This window comes from Amphichorda felina (assembly GCF_050947745.1).
Source record: "Amphichorda felina strain 45539 chromosome Unknown scaffold_5, whole genome shotgun sequence".
Lineage (NCBI taxonomy): Eukaryota > Fungi > Ascomycota > Sordariomycetes > Hypocreales > Bionectriaceae > Amphichorda > Amphichorda felina.
In genome coordinates, this window is record NW_028145045.1 from 2,092,260 (window position 1) to 2,115,717 (window position 23,458).

At 39.9% G+C, this 23,458-nt stretch overlaps 5 protein-coding genes across 5 annotated transcripts; 2 read left to right on the top strand and 3 right to left on the bottom strand.

Moving 5' to 3' along the window:
- Positions 1–849: 849 nt before the first annotated feature.
- On the bottom strand, positions 850–4,546 carry ACO1O0_005507 (uncharacterized protein; the record flags this gene model as incomplete). Its single annotated transcript, XM_083194928.1, has 6 exons — positions 850–908; positions 967–1,064; positions 1,135–1,246; positions 1,313–1,508; positions 1,954–2,762; positions 2,812–4,546. The coding sequence occupies 6 exons, from the start codon at positions 4,544–4,546 to the stop codon at positions 850–852; spliced, it is 3,009 nt and encodes a 1,002-aa protein (XP_083049841.1).
- A 5,917-nt stretch (positions 4,547–10,463) lies between these two features.
- On the bottom strand, positions 10,464–10,980 carry ACO1O0_005508 (roadblock/LC7 domain-containing protein; the record flags this gene model as incomplete). Its single annotated transcript, XM_083194929.1, has 3 exons — positions 10,464–10,568; positions 10,621–10,908; positions 10,963–10,980. The coding sequence occupies 3 exons, from the start codon at positions 10,978–10,980 to the stop codon at positions 10,464–10,466; spliced, it is 411 nt and encodes a 136-aa protein (XP_083049842.1).
- A 391-nt stretch (positions 10,981–11,371) lies between these two features.
- Positions 11,372–12,511, top strand: IPI1 (Rix1 complex component; the record flags this gene model as incomplete). The annotated part of the gene is made up of 2 exons (XM_083194930.1): positions 11,372–11,419; positions 11,888–12,511. The coding sequence occupies 2 exons, from the start codon at positions 11,372–11,374 to the stop codon at positions 12,509–12,511; spliced, it is 672 nt and encodes a 223-aa protein (XP_083049843.1).
- Positions 12,512–15,358: 2,847 nt separating this feature from the next.
- ACO1O0_005510 (P-loop containing nucleoside triphosphate hydrolase protein) lies at positions 15,359–17,455 on the top strand (the record flags this gene model as incomplete). The annotated part of the gene is made up of 5 exons (XM_083194931.1): positions 15,359–15,663; positions 15,731–15,924; positions 15,982–16,419; positions 16,479–16,970; positions 17,022–17,455. 5 exons carry the CDS (start codon positions 15,359–15,361, stop codon positions 17,453–17,455), a joined length of 1,863 nt encoding a protein of 620 aa, XP_083049844.1.
- Positions 17,456–17,923: 468 nt separating this feature from the next.
- Positions 17,924–19,821, bottom strand: MSC7 (meiotic recombination directing protein; the record flags this gene model as incomplete). Its single annotated transcript, XM_083194932.1, has 2 exons — positions 17,924–19,679; positions 19,739–19,821. 2 exons carry the CDS (start codon positions 19,819–19,821, stop codon positions 17,924–17,926), a joined length of 1,839 nt encoding a protein of 612 aa, XP_083049845.1.
- Positions 19,822–23,458: the final 3,637 nt, after the last annotated feature.

Sequence of the window (23,458 nt, forward strand, 5' to 3'; positions counted from 1 at the left end):
CGGCGGCCTAGAAGAGGTCAATACCAAATGTCTTTGCTGAAGTGGACTAAAGTTAACTCACCCGCAGCCTTGCGGCGTAACGACGCCAAAGAAGCAGTCGCCTAGATCTTTCACGACTATTTGGTCCCGTTCAATAGGGGTAATAACAATTCCGGCGCCAGAAAACGGCATCGTTGCTAGAAAGACCATCATTGCCGGGAACAACTTCATATTGTAGGTTTCCGCTCATGCGTGTGCAGGTACTCGTAGTTAGAGTGCCAGTTCGTGAGTTCCGAATGACCTGGGACCTGACTTGATTGGAGGACAGAATACTCACAGCCCAAGCTTTCAGGACTTAGGCAATGCCATTGAGGTCTATATGTAGACGCCGGTAAGTCGTGGTAGGGGTCTAACAGGTCGTAAACGTCTCACACTCGTCTCGTCTCACGTTTCAGCCCACAGGACACCACCACCCCGCAGCCACATGAGACAAAGTTCTGTAAAGCCAATCAGCTCAGATAGAAAAAAAAAAAAAGGTAGTGACAGCCTTGTAAAAGGGAAGAGATGACGATGAAGCCGATACATATTATTATGTCCATCGGGAAACGGCCGCCAGACATCCTGCTACGGTCGCTCGAGTTCCTAAGCTTCGCCCACCTTCCAAGCACCCAATCAGCGGATAGCCGCTGCCGGTTGCTAATTGTGTCCAATACACATCCCAAATGCCATAGCCTCTGAAAGCTATGTCTCAATGTTTTTGTGCATTCGGCAGCTTAATATAGTACACGGGGCATGGCTCGAGCACATACCCCTTTTCATCGCTGTCTATACCTCAACGCCTCTCTCAGATATACGCCTTGTTACTTCGAATTATGCGCGGGCCTGGGGCGGGAGGAACATGCTCAGATACGTCGACGCGAGAGCCATAACTGCCACAATCGTCATCAGCAGGTCCTCTCTCAACTTCGATCACGGGGTCATACGTACAGGACATCCCAACAGAAAGATACCCAGGCATCGCTGCGTTCTTCTTGGCCTGCTCGCTCTCACCCAGCCAATTCTGGATTGCAACAATCAGGGCCGCCCTGTGCAGGGGCTCGGTCAGTTTATCCATTCAAGCTCATCAGTCGCACGCAATGAATGGCTCGCGCATACCATCCAATCATCTTGTTGCGCATAAACATAGCCGCCATGGGCAACGTCGAGGACAGCGATGACGACATGTCGGCCGCGTCGCCCTTGACCTGGGGTTCCTGATAGGGGATGACTGCGTGCGTCGCATTATCAGCATAGGCGCGGGCGCAATTGGGCTGCTAGTGGGGAGGGTGCTCACTCAGGTCAGGCCTCCGCATATCCTTTGTAGGCGCCATTTTGCCGATGTGTTGTGGATGTGGTGGCCGCAAGCGATTGGCAAGGAAAGGGGTAGTAAAGACCGTCGTCCAGATGGCGAAAGAGCTCGGAGGGGTGGAGGAACGCGAGTCCTGGTTGAGGGTTTGGACTCCTGACTCCGGGGATTGGGGTCCATGGCGCTAAGCCTTTTCCAGTTGCATATTGGAGACTGGACGATATAGGCACCTACCAGTTACCATACCACAAGCGTCATTAAGAACATGGCGCAAATATATTTCTCCTAAATACTATTATCTATCTTCCAAATTTTCAATAAAATTCCCTAAGGTAGACAGATTGAAAATATATCGCTACTAATGTACACGCTCATCCATACACCAAGTCATCAAACCAAAACTCGAACGCATATAGTTGACGTATCCGTCTCCCAAATCCCTCTAAAACCCGGCACAATACCTATTCGACACCACAATTCCTACATATCATTTGCGCCCAGATTCATTCAACCCGCACGATAACTTTCCAGCCGAGAGCCCCAGCCTCTCGAATCGCACAACCCAGACACCCTCTCTTCCTCCTGCTGATAATGGCGTTCCAGCCCCTTTGTGCACAAAAAGCCCTCACCAGAATCTCCATATCAGAGCCAAATTGCCTCCTTCGGGATTCCAGATACATCTTGTTTGGGAAGCTCCCCCTTCGCTCCATGATAGGCGACTGCGCCGAAGATGCCGAGTCTATGCGCTCAAGGGCCGGCGAGACCGGGGCCATGTCGCTGTGGCTCGTAATGCAGTCAACCACAAGGACACGGTTATCTCCCGAGTTGGGCACCTTGGTTGTGGGGGGATCGAGAAGGTCCGCCAGCGGATGATGGAGCTTCTGAAGGAGTTCCGAGATGTGTATGACGGTGTAGTTGTAGAACTTGTGCAACGGGTGGCCTGCCCGATAAACTGAGCGGGATCCCTTACCTAAGATATCTGACCCCGAGACGTCTATCTGCTGAATTGTCGGACTTGAAACAGATTTGAGGAATCTAACCCGTCGAGACGGTGAGCACGGGTGGGCTGTCACGAAGCTGACGTCATAGGTTAAGATAAATGTATACTCCTTCACGGGCTGGCCGTCGAGTGCCACAGTGAAAGTCAATTTGGCAGGCTGAGATGGAAGCTCAGGAACCGCACTCGATTCCGTCATCGGAGTTGCTGTGAGCTCGCTCAGCGGCGAAGGATGCACATTCTCTACCGACCTCAGCAGCTTTAGAGACTTAAGCTCAACGACTGCGGGTGGGGGTGGAGTCGAGTACACGTTTTCGTGGGGAATGATGAAGTCGGCAGGGTTCACCGACTTGTCGTCTGCATCACCCAGGATCGACGACTCTCGCTCGATCCGCTTCTTGCCCCAAATCCTGGCCTTTCTTCCAATTCGTGCAAGGTCATCTACACCTTTGTCAGTCAGCGTCTAGACTCGATTACGCAGGCAACATACCTGGAACACCCTCAGACTCGATATTCAGCCACCCGCCGTCGATGTGGTCGGGCAGAACGTCAGTCGAAATCCAACCCATACACTCCGCCGCCCCTTGGCCAGCCGCAAGGACGCGACCGACGATGCAAGATGTACTCCAAAAGCTTTTTCCACGGTAAACGAAGCCACCACACAAATTGGCAAACGAACCCAGCGTCTTCATGGCCTCAGTATCATTCTCTAGCAGCGTTGACATGAGGAAGTGTGACAGCGCCTCTCCGGGGAGCAACAGGGCGAATATATATGACTTTGATAACCACCCAGACGCATGCAGCGCTGCAGCCATTTTCCGTCTTTGAGGCTGTACTTTGTGGGGATGGTCCTGGCCGTGGTGGCTTGTGATATCCCACGTTCCAAAGTAGGATGAGCCAGAAGTTGAAGCGCTCTTCGGTGTGCCTATTGTCGAGGGCGTTGACTCAGTAGCACTCTGGGCGTTCTGGGCATTCTCCGAAATTCGCGTCTCGTACGCATCAATCCCCGGCCACTGAATCTCGCGGGCAAAGTGAGTAAGCCCGTCGACTTGTCGGTCGCCGTGGCGACCGTGGATGGTGTAATGACGGGATGAAAGGCTCTTCTGCGTCTCCTGATCTTGATGATACCTGAGTGCCATCTTGCTTACCAGTGATGCTAGCCAGCCGCTGTTGCGGTTGGTCTTGACCTGTTCAATTGGGGGGACTTCCTCCTTCACAACCTCTATGTTTTCGAGCCAACTCCCAGCAAGGAGAATAGACCACTTCACTGAATGGTTCGCCTGCCGCTCGAAGTACAGTCCATCCATGGGGCGGAAGTACTCTGTCCCATACAGCTCCCCCTCGGTGATGGCGTCTAATCTGATGAGGAGCTCGGTTGATACGAGAACCTGCATCAGCAGCCAGTACTTCTCTTCTGCCCTCTCGGCGGCATTCGCAGCGTCGTGAATCTCTGTGGCGTCGTCCAGCTCGTCGCCCCCAGTCTCGCCCCAGAGAACCTGGCCGAGACGGATCCGCCACTCGACACGAGATAAATCAATCCAGACATTCGGCATCGCAAGACACTTCACCAGCGTATTGATTTGGTTGATGAGACTGTAGTGGTCGCTCTTGTCGATGACTGTGGTACAGGGCCTCATAAATGTGTGGAAAAGGTCCTTGTAGGTCTCTAGGGAGGGCTTTTTGCGTAGTTCGTTCTTTCGATAAATCTCTCCATTGCGTCTCAGCCGGTCCATGATATCGGGCTCTGGTAGGTGCTTGAGCCACCCGCTTCCCGACATCATGCGTGTCCGAGCATCAATAATAGCTTTCGCCTTAGTCCCCACACTCTCAAACCCAAACTGCTCCTCCTCGAGTGAATCACCCACCGGCAGCTCGAGGGCAGCCTGGTAGCCCATTGTTCCCTTCTCCAGGCCTTGCATGCTCAGCATGTTGGGCCTTTCGCGACACTTGACGTGAAAATGGGCTCTAGCATGATCCTCAGCCCGCCTCTTGGCAGCAGCGTCATGGTTGAGGTCTCGAGTGAGGTGTGGCCATGCTGTCACGGCGCTCCAAGCCTTGTCCTCAATCTGGATGTGGTCTGCAAGATCTCTGATTTCCAACTCCTCGTCAAATGGGAACGCCACGCTCGGGTGGGGAGCGCCAGGAAAGTGGCCCTCGGTGCGGCAGAAGAATTGAGGAGCCCCTGAGAACAGCTTCTCGATATCAACTTCTTCCAATGTTGTCATGATGCCGTTGATTTGGGTGACCAAGCCAGGCAGGAAAGCATCAGCCTCCTCGTCAATGTTGTGGTGTATTGGTTTCCAACAGACCGGAGGTGGAAGGGATAAGGCCTGCCTCAATTAGGTGCTAAGCGCGGGGGTGGAACCACAGGCGTTGAAGTCTAGGTTTCGCGTAGCGCTAGGTCGGGAAAACGGGTGCAAATGGAGAGTGAGGGCAATCAGAGAGAGCAGCCAAGGCAACGACACCACGGGAATTGAGGGAGAGCCCCTTATCGCCCTAAGGATGCAGCTTGGCCTCGCAGCCAGCTAGGCCACTGTTTACTCGAGTGCCCCAGGGACTTTGATGATCTGACTGGCACTTGTCAAGCGATTCAACGATCGTCTCTAGGGTATGAGGCTTGGGCGAAGTGCCAAGGCGGATGCTAGCGGATCCGACCCTCTAAGCTAGTCCCGGTGCTTGCTTGGAACTTTGGGGTTGGTGAGGCAAGCGAAATTGCGAGCGTGGAGATGAGGTGAGTTAAGGTGTAGCAGCCCACATGGTGGGCTGGAGCTGGTGGCAGGAGTGGCGTGATGACGGTGTCTACCTGTACCTAGGTACCTAAGGTACATTCTATAAACCATATCCGTCCCTACTTGGTATGGTAGAAATAGTGATGGGGCGGTTTCTGTGTTTGGATTTCCCCGCTTTGCCCTTCGGTTACGGTGGGATATTGGATAATAATTATAACCCGTGCTACTTTCGTAACCACTACCTATAATAGATCACTAAATCTCTCAATATTATACCTTAAGGCTTATAGGCCTTTATTTATAATACTACCACGTATTAACTTATAGCCTTATCGAGATATTCTTATCGATTATTGAAATATCTATTTAATTAACTGCGTTAAGCTACTATTAATCACTTCTCAGGGAAGCGATATAGATTTCAGCTAATAAGAAGCCTAGCAGAAAACAGTATATATGACTTCTATTTTAATACATCGAATTACTAACCCTAACGTAGAGTTAATATATCTAATCCTAACTTTAAAGCGTAGTAAGTCTAAGGAATATATAGTAGCTTAGTATAGTTAATAAGATAAGCCTCTTAATAGTATATTTATTTATTTCTAAAACGAATTAATTACAACTAATAATAATATACCGGTTGCTTTTTATACTTTAAAGTAATATCTTGCTAAGTATAAGATACCCCGATTAACTATAAGTATTAACCCTATAGCTTATTATAAGAATATATATAATCTTTACCCCGAGGGTATCTATATTTATAATATCTTTCTTTTAAGTAAATAATTAACTTTAGTAAAATAACCTAGTAATTATTAATAAGTAGACTTTATATACCTAATTATATATCTAAGAGCTAAATATATAATATAAACTAATTAAGATATTAGATAAGCTTATTTAATAAGTTAAGTATTACTTCTATAGTTTTAGCTTTTTAAATACCTTAACCTTTATAATATTTAATAAGATAAATTTTAAACTAATTTCTAGGGTATATAATAGATCTATTATTATTATAAAATATAGTAATATAATTAAATAAATAATAAAAAAGAGGTTATATTAGATTAGGCTATTAATTTTTTATAATAACTTTTAAAGGAGTTTTATTATTCTTAGGTTTAATTAATGCTTATTATATTATTATATTTATTAATATATTAAACTCTTAATATCTTAATAGTAATTATATAACTTATATTATATTATTTTCTTAGTAATAGTTAAAGAATATTATTATAAAAATATTAAATAAGAAGAATATTTTTAAATACCTAAGTTAAACTTCTTTTAATCTTTTAATATCTATAAAAAGCTAAAAATAGGATTTAGATTTTAGATCTATATTTATATTAATATATATTTTTATTATATTATTTAAGTCTTTATTAAGTAATTAATAATAATATTTATAAGTATATAAAAGTAATATCTTTAAATAATCTAATATTTTTTAAATATAGCCTTTCTTTATATAATTAGATTATAATACTAAGGTTTTTTTATAAATAATATTATAAATAGCTTTTATTAAGGCAAGTATAAAAATAGCTAAGGTATATAGATATTATTAATAAAGTAATTATCTTAATAATAATTATATATAGATTAATTATAAGAAATATAGAAGTTAAATTATAATAATAATAGCTATAATAAAGTATTATAGGTTATTATATTACTTTTCTTTAATCCGTTTCCTAAATATATTATATTTTATATTATAATATATATTATTTATAGCGTAATTATCCGAGGTAAGTTAGTTAACTTTATATAATTATAAAATAGCTATATACTTAAAAATCAAAGGAATTAATTTAATATTAAGGTAAATATTCTAATAAACTTATATTATTTTATTAAAGTTAATAATTAAGGTATTTAGCTTAATCTAAATAATAATACCTTTAATTAATAATTACTTTATATTATATATAAGCTACTTTATAACCTTAATATAAAAATACTATTAATAGATATAATAGCTACCTAATATAATTAATAACTTTATAAGATAGGATTTAAGATATAATTAGATTTAAAAGATAACTTTTATAAATTATATATTAATAGATTTATTTAATTATTAGGTCTTATTAAGGGATATTAATAATTAAATAAATAGCTAATCTTATAACTTATATTACTTTATATAAATAATAATATAAAATATAAGTATCTATTATAAAGGAATTTTATTATTAATCTTAGATTCTTTAATAATAATATTTATTAATATTTTAAATATAAATCTAAGAAAACAAATCTTAAATAAATCTCTTTAAAATATTATATCTTATTAGATATATAATAATTATACCTTAGCTTAAGTTATATAATATTAGAGGTTTATTATAATAGCTTTAATTAGATTATTTTTTATTTATTATAAATTTCTTATTTTTAACCCTTAATCTCCTTTTATTTTATAAACTCTTATAATATTTTTTTATCTATTATAATCCTAAAACCCTAGTTAGTTAATTAGTATTATAATAATTACCTAAAGAAAATATTATATAAAAATCTAAAAAAAACTTAATTTATTAAGGTTTTCTTTTAAAATAAGCTTTAGCCTAAAGATATTAAGATCGATAATTTTAATAATAATCTTATAGCTATTAACTTTTAATAAGATATATCTTTATTAGGTTTTATTATACCTTATAAAAAAATCTTATTTAATCTAAGTATATTACTATAATTTATATTTATTTCTTTTAATTAATTAGATAACTACTATTAAGTAATATATATATTTTTTATAAAATAAAGTAATAAGCTAAGAAGATAATAAAAGTAAGAGAAGTAATTTTACCTTTAATAATAAGATTTAATCTTATTAGTAGCTTTTTAAAAGCCTTAAAGATAATATAGCTTAATATTATTTTATACTTATAAAAATTTTATTTATTATTAACTCCTAATAAATATATAATATCGATTTACCTTTAATTATTTAGTAATAACTTAATTATCTAATTAAGAATTCTTTTTTTAATAATTATATCTAATACTTTTTCTTATAAATACTTCCTAATAATACGATAATATAATTTAAGATAGCTTAAGAGAAAAAATTAAAAATAATTATTATTATCTTTATTATTATTACTTTAAAATTTAATAATTATAAATATATAATAAATATATTTAATAAAGATATTTTACTTTAATAATATTATAATAAAGGTAAGATTATTATCTAGGTTAAATTATAGTTTATATATAAAATACTAGAAATGATCCTAAAAAAGTAATAAAAATTATCTTAGATAATATTATAAGTTATTAAGAAAGAAAAAGCGGTTATTAACCTAGCTATCTTTTTACTTATTTTATTAATTAATAATAATTCTAAGGATTAATAATAAGATTTATTTAAATAAAATAATAATAATAATAAAGCTTAGTATAAAAATAAAGGCGATAAAGGCTAATAAGAAGAGAAAAATCATAAAAATCATTAGTTCTTTAAAAAGTAGCTATAATACTCTATTAAAAATAAATATAATAATATTATTATTTACTATTATTTCCGCTAATCTAGGTATTATAAGTCTCTACTAAGTTATAAGTATTATAATCGTAATTATAGCCTTATAATTATTATATATATATTACGAACTAATATACTTAGCTACCCTAGAAGGCTATAGGTTATAATACTAGGAAATAGAGGAAGAAAATTATCTAGACTTAGATAAATTAGATTATAGATTATAATAAGGTATAATTCTAGAAGAGGATTACCGCTTATAATAAGCTATAAGGCTACTAAGTATAAATTACTAGGGAGAGTAATCTAAGGATAAATAAGTAAATAATTATTACTATATAAAAACTCCTAATTCTCCTAGTTAGCTTTATTTCTTTTTTCTCCTTAGCTATTAATAATATATAGCTATGCTAATAACTATATTAATTTCCCTTAATATAAATATCTCTTTTATAGCTAGTAACCTTAACCGCTTAAGCTATATCTTATTTTACTTTATCAAATATAAATAATATAACCTCTTCTTAGCTACCCTATAACCGAGACCTTATATTATAATATAAAAATCAATAATTAAATCACCTTAAACTATAACGTAGAATCCTATAATTAAGAGACTTAGTCTTTAGAAATAATAATATTAATTAGTAATAATTATATAGGTAAATCGCTAATAAATTAGCCTCGGCTAATTCTAGATAATTCGAGGCCTATATATTACGAGAAAATCAAAGTAGCACGGGTTATAGTTATTTATCTAATATCCCACCGTATTCGGTACCTAGTAATAAGGAAATGGAGCCTACTAGGGAGCCGCCGTGGCAGCTGATTCGGCTCCTACTATTAGCCCTCATACGTTGGCTTCGCCTGTGTTCCGTTTCTGAATCCCCAGGATGCTGCTCTATTAGTCTCGTCAAGGCAGTCGCCTGCTGACGGGCCATATATAGTGCTGGTAGTTAGGTATCTCCGTCCATGGCATGGATGAATGTCTCAATGGATGCCCACCTCCGCCTCTCCCAGGCGCCCAGAACCCCAGCTTTCCTGCCAAGACCGTGGGTGTCACAGCCCGCTGCAATGGCGATTCACGACAGCTCATAGCCTGACACAGCTCTGGTACGGTTGTGGGGGAGAACGCACGAGGTCTTTCGGGGGTCCCGTAGGGGCTGCGAAGGCGTCGCCAGATCAAATGGTTCATCATACGATGCTGCAGGTGTGGTGTGTATGCTGATTAGGCATTGCTGGCACATATAACTCCCCGGGCTTGGGGCATGTTCTTTGTGCTATAGTAGTTCCATCGTTAACCTAACAGCACCATACCTAACGCTCAAATTCTCGCTAAGCCACAAACACAAAAAATCGGGCTACCGCACCTGATAATATCGCAAGCTACATGTGACGCATACCTGTGCTACCCCGGGCCCGTCGTATTCCTGCCCCCACGAATACTCATGTGTAGATAATTAGGGGCAATTTGTTGTTGATGCTTGCTGACGGCTCATCCGAACTGTCGTATACGGTAGCAGAGATCGTTCAGCCATCGCACTGGCATTGACAAGTCCGCCATTATAATCGGCACCACATGTGTGTCCGTAGGGACCAAACTAGGAAATGGTTCCTCGACGTATACAAAGCTTTTCTCCACTACCGGCCGCGTAACTCCGGCAGCGATCTTGGCAGTCGGTGGGGTGCCTCCAATACGGGGAGGGTCCGGGTCACGCCTCGGCGATATTTATCTCCCCAAATAACGAAAAGAACCCAAAACACGGGGGATTAACGTGCTGTATATGGAGCCATATTCCAATCTCCTGTCAGCAGAGGTGGGGCGGTGCTCCTACATATCCAATGCAGAAGTCTGCGTCGGCAAGACCCAGAGTAGACAAAAAAACGCAGACAGTCGAGAGTTCAGGCCGGGGGCGTGTCGTGAATAACGGTCAGGAGGTATTTCGAATCTGGCACGATGACGATCTCCTGTTTCTTTGTCCGTAACCGCAATAGCTTAAGTTCGTCCTGGATACGGTCAGTCACACGTATCTCCTCATCTACTAGGACAGGGGCCTACCTCTGTATCTAGGTCCTGCACTAGCTGCCCTGACATGTTGACGTAGTTCCAGACAAGGCTAGCAAACTCCTCTAGGCCCCTGGACTCGCTCTCCTCCGGCGCGGGAACTTCGTTCGTGAAAGATGCGGCTGTTGATTCGTTTCGTGACTTGTACGTGCGGAGCGCAGCCGTTTCGCCGCTCGTCTTGAGGATCGACCCCGTTGCGCGATCGACAACGATGCTAGCTTTGACGCCCGGCTTTCTAGTCAGGCGCTCGAGCTTCTCCTCTAGGGCGTCAAGCCCGTTGCCCTAGTAAGTAGTGGTCAGCTCGCAAGCTGTAAACAGACGGGCAATTGTGCTTACCATTGACGGCTCCACCATATCGTCGTGCCTGTTCTCCCCCTCGAATGATGCCTTGGAAGGTGGGCTGGGAATACTGCGGGCTTAGGTTTGCGACGGACCGGTGATGGATATGTGCTTGTAGGAGTTCCATGCGATGTCCCTGTCATCGATGCCGACACCATCTAAGTCGGCGGGACTGATTGCATGCGGAGCCGGGAGTCGGCGTTGGTGCGATTCTGCCATGCGACACCGCTAAAATTTTGGAGGTACAAGCAACCTCACTGTGGACAACTTGGACCTGACATCGAAGACGACTTACTCCAGCAGTGCCGCTACAGCAGCTCTCAGTCAAAAGCGGAATCCAAACAATTACATGATTCCGAGTTAGGATTTTTTTTTTGGCATATATATCACAAAATCACTCGCCAAGATGGGATCCAGCACGAAGAAGAAGAAGGAGAAACAGATGGACTTCCAGGTACCGCCGTCTCATATTGTCATTCAACATTCCCGACTGACATTGTACAGAAACCGAAGTTCAAGGTTGGAAAGGCCAAGGCCAAGCCATCCAACTTTACGGACACTAGTTTTAAGTCAAAAGGTGCTAGCCCCTAATTGCTTATCCCAAGGTCCGTTGGCTGACCTTGCCACAGCGATTGTCATGGGACAACAGTCACTCTCGACAACTGCCCCTGATGCTACTCAGCAATTTAAGCACAGCCTCTCATTAGCATCATCCTCAAAGTCAGACAAACAACGTCAAGAAGGCTTGTCGTATCTCACCGGTCAATTGAGTTCAGAAACTCCCTTCAACCCAGTCGGCACACATACTCTCCTAGCAAAGTTATTACCCCTCATATCGGATAGCTCAACGCCGGTACGGAACCAACTGTTGAAATTATTCCGAGCTCTACCCGGAGAGCAGGTAAGGTATGGGGTTGAACAGGCCATCATGTTTATTCGGGCGGGCATGACGCATCTGTCTGCCGACATCAGCAATGACGCGATTGGCTTCTTGGACTGGCTCGTCGATGTTGCGGGCGAGGACCTTGTCGCCTGCCCGGGAGGATGGATCAAGACTCTCAACACATTCTGCGCCATGCTTGGCTGGACAGCGACTGCTGGCAAAAATGGGTGGTCTTCCGGTGGTCGAAGTGGCTCTGTTCGTGGCAAGGCAGCGTTGAACCAAGCCCGCACAGTTGAGGCGCTGGGGAAATTCCTTCAGGCTGGTTTTGACCCCGAAGAGTTCACATCTTCCGAACCCGACACCTACTTAGATGACATTTATCGGATACCAGAGGGCTCCAATGCCTTTGCGTATCTGAACCTGACGGGCCCGCGCAGAGACGAGGACGGGGAGATGTATGCGGATCGAGAATCGAGACAACGGGTATTTCATCGGCGATTTTTAGAACCTATATCAAAGGGTGTCAACGCTTGCAAGAAGGAGGGAGGAACATCAGGTCGGGCAGCTGCTGGGTTGGACCAACTTTTGCGGAGTTCAGACGGGATGGGGGATTATGAACCCTTGGGCGCTATGGCGACAGAAGACCTACTAGACTTGTGGTAATACAATAATTGACCGGGAGGAATTTCGGGAAGCCAAGCGGGCTCTAGTTGACTTTCTGATGAGATTCCCTGCCTTGCTTTGCAGCCTAGGGTTAACCTGTGGCGGTTGGGTACTCCATGTGGTCAGACGGGGGCTTGTTGGAAAGCATTAATTGAGGCAAGCTGTCTTCCAGGTTTGTTTTGAAATTATCAGACGTATCTCTTTGTTTATATCTGGCGATGGCATTGGTGAAGGGTACTGGTCTAGGAACCTTCCCTGGCACTGGTTTATGGTGTGCTGGGGTTGGCCCTTATACCTCTAATGGATGTATATCTCCTTTGAATGGACTTGGGGTATCCCTCTAGATTAAAATGGTCGATTATACTGGAAGAGTGGTTGAGTATTTTGTACTCGTAGAGGAGTAGTTCGTCGAGTGTAGGGGTTTGCCTGTAGTCCCCCGTAGTCTTTCTACTTACGCCATGGGTTAGTCTCGACCCAATCGAAGCTCCAATGCTGCTGGGTATATATTTTTCAAGGAAAATAACCACGGTGATGGATATTAATAGTCGTTGGAAGGGCCCATGGTGTAAAGGGTGGCGGAGATATGCTCTGGTGTGCGTGACTCCCCGGGTTTAGGCATGCTGAATTAGCCCTTAGGAATGAAGATGCATATTTTGAAGGCCTGTATTAGCCGCATGGTTGGTAATATAAACTGGAGCGTATTCAAGAATGCGAGTATGGCCATCTGTTTAGATCTTTTAGAGGCAGAGGCTGCCATTGTGTGAATGGGACGAGGCATCCATGTCTTCCAAAGTGGCTAAAAAAACCCCCCAAGGTAACTGAACTTCCTATCCTGTATCAATGTATGTCACTAGTAAGTAGGTAGATAACTATTAAAAACTATGCACGTACGTACCTGAAAATGGGAACCTGGGACCTGCTCCTGGGCAATGTCGAACCTGACTGGGACACTGCTAGGCGGCCTTACGCTTAGCTACCATCAACTATGGCATGTATCTGGAATGACCAAAATAGACACATTTATGAATAATTATATTACTGACTTATTCAAGTTTGGTATTCCTGGGAAATGGGAAGTCAAGGATGGGCATCGTGAATGAGGTAGTGTTTGAGTAGGGGAGGAAGGGCCAACGCAGTTTGTTCTCACCAGCACGCCCATATGAAGGGGAGCATACGTTGTACTCCATCATTTTTAAAGCGTATTAATACTACCGAATACTAGTAGCTCTCAATACCTTCCTGGAGTTCAACAATTCCTGGAAATTAGGTATGCTGACTTTCGGGTTGATCATTCGGCATCACAGCCCAAATCATGGTACCTCGGTGTTTAGTGTTTGTCAGGAACTACTAAGCAGCATGCTTCGCCTTGCTGACCATTCGTTTTTTACACACCAATATCAAACGTACCATTACATTGAACTCGGATTGAGCCATCTGCTTGGGTACATGTACGTGGCCCTGTCAGGCAGAATGGACGCCTTGTTGCTCGCTGCAGTCATGCCTCATGCTCAGGCGTACACTAACACTAACCCTATCTCATCCGAGTTTTCTACTACTCGGTATGTAGGTAGTAACTTGCATAGTAGTACTTACATACTAGTAAGTATCTAAGTAGCCAAAGCATAAGTACAAGTAAGTACCAAGTAAGTAGGCACTAAATGAGTTATTGTCTCTTAAGGAGTGCCAGGTAAAATCTTCTAATGCTTACTAGGATAAGGCACTATGCTTTGAATCTAGGGCGGTGAGACTAAAGATCTATCTAGTAGTACTAGTAGGACTAATAGTAGTACGTTTTTGGGCATAGAATGACCAAGGTACTGAGTGCTGGTAATACCTACCAATAGTACTAGTAAGGTAAGGTACCAGCAAAGGGCGAAGGTACTAAGTAGGTAGTAGGTAGATAAGTAGGTAGCAAGTACTTAAGGTACCTACCTAGTATTACCAGTGCTGGCAGGTGTCAGATTGTGGTTGCCAGGAACCTGTCCCCATCTACCGCCTTGCCTAGTAGGTACTAATAGTATTTAATAGGTCACCTCTCCCTGCCTCCGCTTCTCCTTCTTTTCTTCCTTTTCCCTCACCTTCATTCCTTCTCTTCCCCTAAGAAACCAGGGTTATCACCGTCTCCCCACTTGACCTGCTCTAGAATTAAGGCATCCTTTGCTCTCGTTGCCTTTGATTCTTGTGAGCCTGACCAACGTCGAGTTGCAACTCTTCGGAGGGAAAAGCCTAAGGCTCGTGGTAAGTATTGCTCATATTTTTGTTTCAAATAATTCACGAATCATCTGGCGACACCTCTATCTCCTTATCTTGCCATCCCAAGATCTGTTCTCATCTGCGACCTCACTTCAGCTTATCACGCCCCCCTTCCCCCTTCTTCTACTCTGATCTAGTACGCTTTGGTCACCACCTTATTGAATTGATCCAAAGACCATTAGAATTGTTGTTTTTTGACCAATGCTCTCGGATCTGGCATCAGAAGCTGCATGCTTTGATGGTGCAGTGCTATAGCACTGGTTAAAACTTCTTCTGAAGTTCATCCCTTTTATTCTATGAAACGGCTATAGAATTCCCTGATTCTAACCTATTTTACTCTGAAATTATTCACGCCGTCGCTGGTCGGGTGGGCGACAGTCCCCTATCTCCGAATTGTTACTTCTTCCTCCAAAGGTCATTAGACTATTGGGTGACCACTCGAAGTCGCCACCACCTCAAATCCTCAATTGCAAACCCGGACAGTATTGGTTTTTCATTTCACTTTCAACATGGGGTAGCTATCTCGCATTGCCTTTTTTTCAGGTTCGTTCGCGAGCTATATGCTGACTAGGGTTTACCAGATCATCAACCACTATGTCCGACTCGTTCACGTACAACGAAATGAATCAGGCCTTGGATTCTACCGGGGGTAATTTAGGCAAAATTGGAAATGCGTCTCCCGCTATAGACGGTAGCAAGCCCGTTGATGGATGGGTCGCTCAGGAGCGAAGTGACTACACTGCAGACGATTCCATCCCCGACATGCAGGCTTCCGCTGCCAGTGCCCGAGTCTACGAATGGGATGACGAGTACGGCGATGTTGGACCCAAGATCCCAGATCTTGAAAAGGAGCTCTTCGGTTATCCTGAAAATAGGGGCGAAGGCCTCGACTTTTCTAAGTAAGCCCCTTTATCCCCCTCCCCCGTGAGAAACGCATCAGAATACAGGACTGATACACAGATATAGGATCAAGGAGATAGAAGTCGTCCAAGAAGGGACCGAGAGGGTCGAGTACATCAAGAAATTTCAGGATGCTGGACTTCATCCTGCCATGCTCGAAAACGTCCAGCTGGCGGGGTATGTCAACCCAACCCCGATCCAGCAGTACACCATCCCAGCAATCCTCCAGGGAAAAGATGTTGTCAGCATTGCCCAGACAGGTATGATCTTTATTTCGGATTGCAAGATTCTATCCCGTGTCTGATTTCTTGAAACAGGGTCTGGGAAGACTGCGGCTTACCTCGTGCCGATTCTGAGCAAGTTGATGGGTAAAGCGAAGAAGTGGGCGGCGAAACGTCCGAATCCCGTGACGTTCCAAGAGAGTGTCGACAGTGTCAAGGCTGAACCTTTGGTTCTCATTGTCGTTCCTACTCGCGAGCTTGCTGTTCAAATCTTCAATGAGGCTCGTAAGTTCTGTTACCGAACCATGCTTCGACCTTGCGTCGTCTATGGCGGTGGCAACATTCGCGAACAAATTGGTTTGCTTGCGAAGGGGTGCGATATTCTCATTGGAACCCCTGGCCGGCTCAAGGACTTTGTTCTTCGCCCTCACGTCCTCACTTTACGTCGCCTCAAGTACACCGTCATTGATGAGGCGGATGAGATGCTCGGGGATGGTTGGAAAGATGAGCTTGACCCAGTTCTCGCGGGCGGCGGTGAGCTAATCTGTCAAAATCTCCAGATTTATTGCAATTCCTCTAACCTTTCTACTCAGAGCAGGATGAAGGCAATGTGAAATTCTGTCTTTTCTCGGCAACCTTCCCCAAAGAAGCTCGCGAATTGGCCAAGGAGTATCTCGCTGAGTCGCATGTTCGATTTTGCGTGGGCCGAGCTGGAAGTACCACTGCAAACATTCAGCAAAATATCATCCAGATTGACCGCAGTAGCAAGCGAGATGCCTTGATCAACCTTCTCCAGGAGATGTCTGGTGTTCGCACCATCATCTTTGTCAACAGCCGCGTAGAGGTTGACAACCTGGACGACTTTCTCTGGAACTCCGAGCTGCCTGTCGTCTCTATTCACAGTGACCGCACTCAGCGGGACCGGGAGGCTGCTATGCGGAGTTTCCGAGCAGGCAACGCGCCCATCCTCATTGCCACTGGTGTCTGTGCTCGTGGGATAGATGTTCGCAACGTCATGCACGTTATCAACTACGAGCTTCCTTCCATCGACCATGGTGGAATCGAGGAATATATCCACAGAATTGGTAGGCCCTAAATTCACACACCTTTTGTACCCCTCAACTAACGAAGCGCAGGACGCACTGGTCGAATTGGCCATCGTGGGGTTGCCACCTCATTCTTTACTGAGCGTGATGATGGCATGGGAAGCATTCTGGCCCGGACACTCCTCGAGACGAATCAAGAAGTTCCGGAATTCCTTCAGCTATACCTTCCCCAAGGAATGACCCACGAGAACCTCAAGTTCGAGACCGAGTCTAACTTCGACCCCAACGATTTAGGAGGACCTACTGATTTCGGTGGAGAAACTTCTAGTAGAGGAGGCTGGGGAGCTGATGGTGGCGGCGCCGGGGAAGCCGAGGCGGCTGAACGGGGCACGGGCGGCTGGGGCACGGGTGAGCCTGCTGGTGATAACCAGATCCCTGGAGAGCCTTGGGGTGCTGGCGCCGGTTCTGCCACGGGCGGTGATTCCCGGGTTCCAACTCATATCCCTGCCGTTGACGCCTGGTAGATGCTACCACGAGTGTGCTCAAATTGTGTGTAGGACGAATAGTTCTGCCCCGGGGAGAAGTGATGAGATTGTTTGTGGTGAAGGAGGTTTGAGGGTTGAGATCAGAAAACAGAGCAGACGTGCCAAAGTCTAAATAGCAACTAGGCTGAAATCTCTCCTAATACAGCTGCTGATCTGCGTCATGCCATATTTGTTAGACGCTGACTCCGTTAGTCGTCGCTTACTTGAGGCGAAAGAATCTTTGTTCGCTCGAAGATATTGTTAGTTAGATTCCGTAAAAGCCTGCCGTCATTGCTGAGTGAAGCTTTGGCCTTAGGAAGGTTATAATGATGCGCCGTACCTTTCTCCTTTCTCCGACTGGACTAGGGGTTGATGTCATTGACTGGAGTAGTTGCCTCGCCAACCACATCATGAAAGATATATCGATAGTATTACAAGATGAGCTCCCTTGAGGGTCGCCTCGGCTCTTTACATATTTTTGAGCATCTTACCCAGCCCGGCTAATTTTCTCCCGCTTCCTCCGTAACCCAGCTCAACGATCCCCTGAGTGAACCGCCAGCTCTTGTCCTGGCTAGCGATAGGGTACTGGACGGGTGGGGGTATCCCCGTGCGAATGCCCAGCCAACCAAAACGGTCTTCACAAATACTCTTGATATTACACAAGCCACGCAGGCCTTCTTCGCCTGCAAAACGCCCATATCCAGAGCCCCCAACACCACCGAAGGGGAGCTGAACGGCATAGAACGTGGCAAAGTCGTTAACAGCCACCATGCCCGCCTTGAGACCCGCGACAATGGGCTTCATAGCGGGATCATGCTCTGATCCATGAACAGAGGCGCCGAGACCGAAGTTAGGTGAGTTAGCGACGGCGAGTACATCCTCCGCGGAAGAAGACTTGGCGCGGAGAAGGGTGAGCACAGGGGCAAAACACTCATCCTGGGCGATGCGCATGTTTGGCGTAACGTCGACGAGGAGAGTCGGCTGGAAGTAGTGGCCCTTTGGGTGGCGTGGGTGGGCGTAGCGCTTACCACCGGCGAGTAGGCGGGCACCTTGGACTACAGCTTCAGCGATGAGCTCCTCGAGGCGATCGAAAGAGGAGTCAGAAATCATGGCACCGACATCAGCTTCGGGGCCTATGCGGAGTCCTTTTACACGAGGCTCGAGGATTTGGATGAGAGAGTCGTAGACGGCGCCCGAGGCAATGACACGCTCGATACCGATGCAGTTTTGTCCCGCGGCTTGGAAGGTCCCTCTGAGAATAACCTCTGTGATGCGCTTGAGATCTTTGTAGGCAGAATCGAGAACGATGAATGGATCCTTGCCACCGAGCTCAGCAACAACGGGGGTCAAGCTTCTGGCAGCGCTGGCAGCGACCTCATGGGCGACGGCCTGAGAGCCAATGAAGGTGATGTGGCTAATCTTTGGGTGAGATGTCAGGTGTGCAGCGGTCTGCGGCCAGCATACGATAGTCTGAATGAGAGCTGGGTCATGGCCATGAGCTACAAGTGCTCCGCGGGCCACATTGGTAAAATAGGCGCTAGACCAGGCCGTGTTTTCAGATACTTTCACGATAATCCCGTTACCGGCGAAGATGGCGCTGATAATGGGGCCGACCAAATTATGGAACGGGTAGTTCCAGCTGACGAGAGCAGCGACAACGCCAAGGGGCTCGTAGACGACGGTATTGCGTTTGTAGGACATGAGGAGGTTGGTCGGCCGGCGAGACCGGCGCAGGGCCTTCTCCCCATGCATAATCGTCCATTGCAGCTTCTCGACCGTAACGAGGATCTCGCCCAGCTGTGCGTCTACCATGGTCTTACCACTGTCCGTGGCGGCGATGCGGGAGATATGCTCCGCGTTATCCATGACGTAGAGCATCAGGGAGCGCAGAACAGCCCGCCTCTGCTCAAAGCTTGTGTTTTTCCATACTGTCTGCGCGTTCTCGGCCGCCGCGATAGCGCGGTCAATCCCAGCGGGCGTCGACGGGTTCACGAGGCCGAGGACCTTGCCTGTCGCGGGGGCATAGCACTGGACTGCCGAGCTGCCAGAGACCTTCACGCCGGCCCCTGAGATAAAGATATCCTGCTCGGGGAGCTGCGGCGGGGGGATAGTATAGCGTCGAGGTCGATAGCTCGCAGCTTGGGCAGCCGAATTGGCAAAGCGGATGAGGAGGAAACTTAACCCGAGGGCGACGAGGGAGCTCGTGACTTGGATTACGGGCAGCCTGGCTTATGGTGTCAGCCAAGTTGTGGTATGCCTGATGGGGTGGGTGTAGTATCTAACGGGATACTCCAGTAGGTTTGGATATACTCTCCCCAACGCTGCCACAGGGACAGGAGGATTGGAAAAGTCTCTTCCCTATCCATAATTAACTTAGAGTAAGGCAACGCCGAGTAATTCCATTACAGGACCCCCCTTTTCTACTCGCCGTTAGTTAGATCATAGCCCTCGTACGAGGGTTACGGCTAAAAGTCTCATTCGTTCGGTATCTATCCCGACCCACTAATAGCCATATATAGGTATATAATATATAGCTATTAGTAGGTAGATACCCAATAGAATAATTCTTTTAGCTATAGTATTTATATAATAAATAAGATTAGTATTAATATCATAATAATTTAATATATACTTATATTATTATATTATAGATAAGATCTAAAATTTTTAAGTTAATAATATAATAAATAGTATAAAATAAGGTTAGATAGCTAAATAAGATAATAATAATAATAAATCTATTTATTATATACTTATTAAATAAGCTATATAAGGCTATATAATTACCTTATAAATAAAGTATATATATATATTAAGTATATAGTTAAATCAAAGATATTATAAGCTAATATTTATATATTCTTAGTATTAATTTATTATAATTATCTTTCTTTTATAAGTATTTATCTTTAGGTATTAAGGTTTTACTATAATATTATAAGTTTTATTTAATTATATAATTATTTTATTCTTCTAAGGTATCTTTATTTTAATTACCCTTAATATCTAAAACTAATTTATAGTTTAATTATTTTAATTAGATTAATATTAATTCCTTTAGATTTATATATATTATTTTCTTTATATATCTCCTTTATTAGCTAATCTTTTATTCTTTAATTATTTACCTATATTATTAATATATCTTACTAAGAGCTTTCTATAACTAAAGGTAAAGGTAACTTTAAATATAAGGTTAAGGCTAAAAAAGAAATTAATAATTTTAGCTTTAAAGGAAAAGAAATAATAATAAATATAGAAAAGAATAAATAAAATAGAAATAAACCTTTATTTATCTATTTTAATATTAATATTAAAAAGGTATTTTTTCCCTTTAAAGATAAAAAGTTACTTTAAAATAATTTTATTAATTTTATTTATACTTTTATTAATATTAAGGATTTAATAATTATATAATCTAATAAAATAAATAGCTTTATCTTTATATTTTAATATATATATTAGTTTAATTATATCTTAAATTAATAATATATATCTTTTATTTATTATTATATTATATTCTTTAAAATTATTATCTTTATTAAATATTAATAATCTTAATCTAATAATATAAAATATAATTATTATTATTAATCGTATTACCTTTATACCTAGGTAAATTATTAGATAAATTATTATATTTTTTATATATATATTAGCTATAGCTTAAGATAAATATTCTAAAAATATAAATTTTTATTATTATTTAATATAACTAAATAATAAATATTTTAAGGTTACCTTATAATAATTATTTATAAAATAATATTAAAAGATTATATTAATTATTAATATATTATTTATATCTTATTAATAAAAATTAATTTCTCTAGAATATATTTTTATTTTTATTAATAATAACCTTTTATTAATTAATAGATATAAAGATAAAATAATAAAATTTTAATTAGAATATTATATATTTTTTATTAAATAATTAATAAATATTAATAAAATATTAATATCTTAGATTATTTTAAAATAATCTATAAAATAGTTTATATATCTTTTAGAAATAATATATATTCTAAAATTTATTATTATTTTTTAATATAATAAATTAAGATATTATATAGCTTTAAATAAGATATATTTTATAATTTTTTTTTAATTATATATATTATACCTTTTTTAATAATATAGATTTTACCTTTTTATTAAATATTTTATAATTATTTATTAGTTTTTTTATTAGTTTTTATAATAAATTTAGGCTTTTAATATATACCTTTATATATAAAGTTATTTTAAAGGTATTATTCTTAATATTAAAATAAAACTTAAAGATATAACTTTTTAAAAGGTTATATTTTTTTTTATATTTAATAGAATAAGGTTTTAATTAGAAGCTATATTATTTTAAAAGTATATTTATTATTTTAATAATATATTAATAAAGTTTAACTTTATATATAATTAATATTAATTTTATAAAACCTTTTATTAAAAATAGTTATAATATCTTTTTATTAATAAAGGTATTATATAAAAATTAAATAATTCTTATAATCTTAAAAGATTTTAAATAATATTTAAGCTTTTTAATATAATACCTTTATTAATAAAAAGATATTATAATTATTTTTAATAAAAGGTTTTATAATTTAATTCTATCCTTTAAAATATTATTAATTAAAATATAAATTAAATAATAATACGTTTAAATATTATATTAAAATAATTATTCTAATAAAATTATATATTATATTTTTAAATATTATTAATCTTATAATATTATAATAATTTAATAAAAAAAGTTAATTAAGGTATTTATTAGCTTTTAAAATATCTTTATAATATTTATTTATAATATTATTTTTATAAAACCTAAGTAAAATTTATATTTTCTTATAAGATAAAATATTTAAAACTTTTACCTTAATTAATAAAGAGTTATATTTTATAGAAAATATAATAGCTAATAAGAGTATTTTAAATAATTTTCTTAGTCTTTTTAGAAAAATAAAATATTATAAATCTATTTAATATAAATATTATTAAAATATTCTAAAATAATAATACCTTATATATATATAACTATAATATAGCTAAGAAAGAAAGGTATTATTTAACCTAGTAGATATAATTTAATATTTAAAATATTTAGAATATAATAAATAATATAAAATAAGGTTAGATAATAAGGCGATATAATAATAATAATATATTTATTATAGTATAAGATTAAAACTTATTAAATAATCTATATTAAAGCTATATAGTTACCTTATAGAGAAGGTAATAAGGTATATATATATATATATATATTTAAACTAACCCTATAGTATTAATAAGTTAAATCCTCTATATCCTCTTATAGCTTTTATCTATTATATATAATAAATATAAAATATAATATTTAAATTATTTCTTTTTTAATCTAAGTATAATAATATATATATCTTTAATATTAATATTTAGTAATATTAAGGTTTATTTATTTATTTAATTTAAAAATAAAAGTTAGATTAATTTATAATATAAAGTTTCTTTTTAAAGATATTAATAATAATATATTTAATAACCTTATATTATAATAATAATTTATATTTTATTTATATAATAATTCCTTAAAACGGTTTATTAATATTAATATATAATTATATTAAATATTTAATATTATTATTAGAATCAAAGATAGCTTTTAGCTATTATTCCTAAGAATTAAGGTTATTTTTAAAAATAATTATTTTTATATTAAAGAGTAAATAGCTATTAAGTATAGCTTTATATATTACTTATTATAAATTTAATAACTATAATAAAAGCCTAATAATAGATAATAATAATTATAACTCTATTATATTATAAGATTAAAGCTTATTAAGTAAGCTATATAAGAGCTATATATTTATGATATAGATAAAATATATATAGAGGTTATATATATAATTAGGGTTAAGATATTACTAATAAGCTAGGCCCTTTAAATTTTATATAGCCTTTATCTAATATATATAATAAATACTTTAATATTATAAGGCTTCCTTTAATAAAAATATC